The sequence below is a fragment of the Teleopsis dalmanni genome, chromosome 2 (assembly GCF_002237135.1).
Source record: "Teleopsis dalmanni isolate 2A chromosome 2, ASM223713v2, whole genome shotgun sequence".
In the NCBI taxonomy this organism is placed as follows: Eukaryota; Metazoa; Arthropoda; class Insecta; order Diptera; family Diopsidae; genus Teleopsis; species Teleopsis dalmanni.
This window is the reverse complement of record NC_051847.1, coordinates 66952093-66958021: the sequence shown is the minus strand read 5'-3', so window position 1 is coordinate 66958021 and position 5929 is coordinate 66952093. Positions and strand designations below refer to the sequence as shown.

Sequence of the window (5929 nt, the reverse complement as noted above, 5' to 3'; positions counted from 1 at the left end):
TGCTGAAGTGAAAAATTAGCCGAAGTAGACCACGAAACGACTTTGGCCCTGTTTCGCATTTCGAACTCTCGAATGTCGTTATGAAATTATAGCTAAAGTGTCTTCCGTTCGCATAACTACATCTCTTGTTATTGCACGCAGCTCATTTAGCTTAAGGTTGACTGCCAAGTCATCACCAACCCAATGATGTTACAAGACATCCTCCTGCTTGTCAGGATTAAACATTGGCATAATATAGAAACCATTATCTCCTTTTCTTCTAGACATGGATTGCAAGTGTCTTCTTTTTTGAGGTGATATTTGAAGTTTTCATGTCCAGTAATCAAGGAGGTCAGCCAACTTAGCGTACTCCGCGAAGAATTAATCACTTTTGTCGCTTCACTGATCATCGGTTTTGGCATCAGAAGTTTAGCCAGTCTTCAAGTGCTCATCTCTCTCCACCTCTTGAGATGCAGTGAAGCTTTCCACTTATTGACATAGGCCGTGATCATGTTCTGGCCCAATGATATTCTGGACTCTTGGCCGCACAGGTTACAGCTTGATCATCTGTTTTTTTATTTTGCTCCACATGATTTTTACTTTACTTCCATGAGCACATTTCATGAGCTTTGTTACACATTCTTGTACTAATGTGTGGCGGTACAGATCGTACTGGTATTGTACACAACTGTTCTAATTAGTTTTCTTTAAGATATAAACTCTTTAAAGTACTATAAATTTTGGTAAGTATTAAAAATCACATCGCCCCTACCACCTTTTCTATACGATGTTTTTGGTTTCATTTATAAAATAATCATTTTTCGATTTATATCGAGTGTATATATAAACACACTATATACATTTATTTATATGTATTCGTATATAGATAACTTCTATAATAAAAACTATATAATTATAAAATATTACGACTTTTGCTGTAATAAAATATTTAATAATAGATTTTTATTCACGCCAAGCCTAATATACATTTCCTATATAACTAAAATCATTTCTCTGTTTATGTACAATATATAAATTATAATTTGAGGCAATAATTAAGTATGTCACATTATAGCAAATTCATTAACAATTAAACATGCCTGATAGCTTATAAAACAAAATTTTTACTACAATCCATTAAAAAGTCATAAATAAAAATATTGTCATGTTTGCCTACATAAAATTTAGCGCATAAACCCATTTAGTACAAAAACAAATTATGCAATAAATTAAAATTTAATTAAAATTAAAAGATTTTTGTGTCTGGTAAGTAATAAAAAAAAAAAATAAAAAAAAATAGAAAAAAAAAATAGAAAAAAAAAAATAAAAATAAAATAAAACAGAAAAAATAAAAATAATAATTTTAATGATTACAAAATTTTTAATATCTTTAGCAAATATCGCATCCGCTACCGCATGCTACGTTTTATTAGCTACTTTAAAAGTCACTCAGTCAAAAGTTACTCAGTCCCACACTTTTAAGTACAAAACTTGTATCTGCGCTCTTATATTGCAATCGAAACAGCGTCAAATATCGTTCAGATACTTTGTTAAGCGTGGCAAGTTAGTAGCTTGTATGTCGGTGCGAATGTAGCGCAACGAATGAATTATGAACCAACCTGAAGCCAAAAGAAACTCTGCCGAAATAACTCATTAGAAAAAAAAATTTAACAAAATCATCACTAAAATATTCGAGACAATAAAGATATTTAAATGTTATTTATTTTATTTTTTTTTTCTTGCTATTATTTAATGATGATTTTGGCAGTTTATAAAGCTTTACAAACTATTCGCTGACTTTAGTCAAGTGTTGTTGCGTCGAGGCGCGTGCGCGGCTTTAACTAATTTATTTAATTTCGAAAAAATTAACTTTACTTTTATTTGTTTTAAAACTAATCAAAAAAGATTAAAATTATACTCAAACTGAAATATCATATAAAGAGGTTTTGTTTTTTTTTTTCAACTGCAAAGGATAAGCCAAAAAATGCCTGTGGTAATTTTTTAATAATTAAATTTTTTTATCTAATATATTTGGTAAAAAAATGCTTAAAAGTTGTGATAAAATTGTGTTGAGACTGTGGAAATATTTAACGTGGAAACCTAAGTATATTAAATATTAGGCTGTATAATCACCCCGATCTAAAAGATTTATTGTGCGCCAACCTAACTATAAGCTATGAAGCTAATTATTAATTTTTTTACTAAGACGCTGCTCTTTATTTAAACATATTAATTTTAATTTTTTTTAATTTTATTTTATAAAAAAAAAAATATTGAAGGCATCATGAACCACAAGAATAGAAAAACATTTAACATTAAGTTAAATAATTCTTATTACAAAAAAGTATACAATGGAAACAGTTATTAATTATTTTTCTTTTTGTTGAATATAATGATAACATTTTAATGGTACTTTCATACAATTTATTAAATTTTATAGAATTTTCTAATCACAGGAAATATACCTGTTTAGCATATCGTCGTATCTAACAAATGTTTTCAAAGTCCTGGAATACTAAAAATCTGTGTTTGATAAAAGTGAATGTATTGCAAAATGAAAAATAAATTCTATAGAAAGTACTTCTTTAATAACTTTTAATTCCAAATTGTTTAGTAATTCAAATCCTTAGATTCTAAATATTCAAACTCGAAATATTAAGCATTACCGTCATGATGTACCTACAGCAGGGCTGTGCTTTGGACTACATGCGGTCCACGTCTAATATATGTGTAGTCCGCGACATGTTTCTAATTTCTCCTAATGATGCATATTTTCAGTTGACTTATTTTGATAAAATTACATTATTTTAATTTCATAGTATCCCAACAAACTGATTTCAAATGAATAATAACATTCATAATTATAATAATATAATAAAACTAAATTTTACATTATTACAATAATTTTAGTTTTCTTCAAAGTAAACGAAGATCGTATTTAGGCCGTGTGCTAGTTCGAGTAAATTGTGGTAAAATAAATTGAAATTTTCTAGGGAATTTTTGCACTGCACTTATTTACCAATTTATCTCATAAAAGTGTGCGAGTTCGGGTAAATTAGAGTAAATGAATTTACTCGAACTCGTACACTTATAAAATTTTCACAATGATAATACCTAATATTTGCCTAATTTCACTTACTCGACATTCTGGTAAATACCAATATACGCTGCCATACCGACATAATTTACTATTTCCCCCAATTTACCATTAATTTACTGAAACTCGCATACGGCCTTACTTGTTTCTGCGGGACATGTAACCAAGGCTCAGTTGAATGATCATTTAAAGTTAGGGTAACTCTGATTATAACCTAACAAATTATTTTCACTATTATTTTATTATATATTTAAACTTATATGATACTCTGAACGATATGCTAATATAACTACTTGGTAACATTATAATATACTTAAAACTTCATTGTCAGAACCTTGAATCGGGCAACATTACTTTGAAAGCATTTATTATCGACATTTATAAAAAACATGATACTCAAATAAATATGTCAATATCTTCATATCCTTATTTTATTAGTGGTTTCAATAGACCTTGTGTATAACTTAATTATTTCCTAGAAGGTAAAATAACTGCAACGCATGTTTATTACAACTAATAATCAAATACATATTTGCTCTATATACCTTGTTTTCAATATATATTATCAAATTTTGACTACCTGCTCACTTTTCTTCTCACTTTATTCATTTATATTGCAATCCATTAGATTAAGTTAAATTTTGAAAGGGTTGGAGACTATATCACCACGCATCCTTTGAGGATTATTGTGACAAGCCTACTTTAGTTCTATAAATGCGTAGCAGTTTTCCCTTGGAGAGAAGTTGCCTATTTTCGTTATGGATAGGTAGTTGATAAATACTAAAGTCTGAGTCTGGCAAGAATATCACAGTGACACAGAATGTGTTTTGCTGTTTCCTCTTCTTCGTGACAAAGTCTGCAGTTATCGTCAGTCAGGCACCCTGTGACAATTCGAATGCCTTTTCTGTTCAGTATTAGAAGCTTCCTAAAGCTGGTTTTTGATCGAATCGGCATGAATTCTTTAGCTTATCTGCAAGCAATTACATTATCCCAATCAGTCTGAGCTGCATTTTCCTGCCATTCATTAATTTTAAGTTTGGAAAATCTTGATGTAGAACCACAGAATGATTTCGATCCAATATAATATGAGATCACCACTTTTCTGGCTAGTTCATAGGCTTTTCATTCATGTTTCATACAATCCATTCATATTTCCCTTACTATTTTCAAATATGGGTTATTCTAATAACAATCTGACCTAAGACTACATACATAATAACTTTCAAAGGCTAAATTGTTATCCTTTGAAAAAATAAAATTAATGATATTCTTAAGTATTTATTAAAAATTGTTAGAGAAAAGTTACAGTTAAATTTTATTAGTCCTAATGCCCCAATAATCTTTCTTTTCTCCAAAAAAACACCGATGATCAAATTTTTACTATAGTTTATTCACCACACCCAATTCGTTCATATAAAATTTTTTCAGTGTCATTTTTTATCAATTATCCGGCTATAGTTCTTGGAGATTTCTGCTTTATTAAGATATAGAATTAGAATTAATCGGCTACCATTTTAAAGCTTTTACCCATTCGCAAAACACTTTTCACGTAGCTTTCAGTATATTTTTGTCCTTTCAGATTATCTAAAGGTACTAAACGTTCCATATAAATAGACCACATGATTTTTATTTTCATCATGTTACTTTAAAAATGTTCATAATTTTTAAATGAAATAATAAATTAGTTTTCTTTATATTTCAAACTGCAATGATTTAGTAACTAAAAATTTCTATAATTTTTTTTTACTTTACTTTTCATAAATATGATACTAATTATTTATATTTTTACAATAACTAGTCATGTCGCAATTACAGGGTCGAAAACCTTTTCATGTTAATCTGTAATTATTGATTTTTTTAGAATGGTCATATTTTATCACAACAAATTAAGCAACTCACCAAATATAATTCCGTAAACATATAAAAGTTTAAAAGATTTAGTACCTAATAAATACTTATTGAAAAAATTTTTATATTTCAATAACCAGCAACCAAAAGTAACTTTAGCGCTGCTATTTTTAACAATTTTAACGAACTCAGTTATTGCAAGACCCTACAAGGATTCGCCAGTACAAACAATTATAGTTCCTTATCATCGTACAGTGATTAGTGGACAAGCCTATCAATACCCGAAATTGAGTGGTGAAAACCGACATGTACTTATACCTGACAAAATGGATATGGTGCCGAATTTCAACTTAAATCAAGGTGCTATGGCTGTGGGCAGCAAAAAAGGAGTTCCATTGAATTTCGCCGATGGAGCTTACCCAGTCTACTATATGCCCGGTAATGCGAATGGAAGATTCAATGGACAAATTTCACTGCTGACTTAAACGTTAAGAAATTATATATCGAAAATAGTTATAAGTGCTGTGATAAAGTGAATTGTAGTTTTAATAACGATAATTAAATATATTTAAAAATGTATAATTAATAAAAGAAGAAAAACACTATTAAATAGTAGAAACTATTATAATGCATTTAATTACTAATTTAAATTAACTAAAATACCAAACTGATTACAAAATTGCTGTTGAATTAACTTCTAATTTTGTTGATTAACTCATTTTAATTAATTAAATGCTTATATGCAAATTTTAAGATATTTTTAATTCTTTGGAAATTTTTCTTTAGGTTGTTAATTTATTAATTATTTCTAGAAACCCTAACAAAAGGTATTTGTGTTTCACTGAAATTTGTTAATAAAATTTTTTTAATTTATTTTTTGCTTGTTTTTTTTTAATTTATTTTTTTTTTGTGTAGAAAGTTCAAAAAATTTTTTATCGATTTTATATGTTAAATTTTTAAGAGTCTAAGATGAGTTCATTAACATACAACAAATGAAATTTGACA

General features: G+C 28.2%; 1 protein-coding gene across 1 annotated transcript; it reads left to right on the top strand.

Annotated features, from left to right (window-relative positions):
* The first annotated feature begins 1896 nt into the window (after positions 1-1896).
* Positions 1897-5511, top strand: LOC119677328. Its single transcript, XM_038088627.1, has 2 exons — positions 1897-1972; positions 5065-5511. The coding sequence occupies exons 1-2, from the start codon at positions 1964-1966 to the stop codon at positions 5407-5409; spliced, it is 354 nt and encodes a 117-aa protein (XP_037944555.1). The 5' UTR covers positions 1897-1963; the 3' UTR covers positions 5410-5511.
* The last annotated feature ends 418 nt before the right edge of the window (positions 5512-5929 follow it).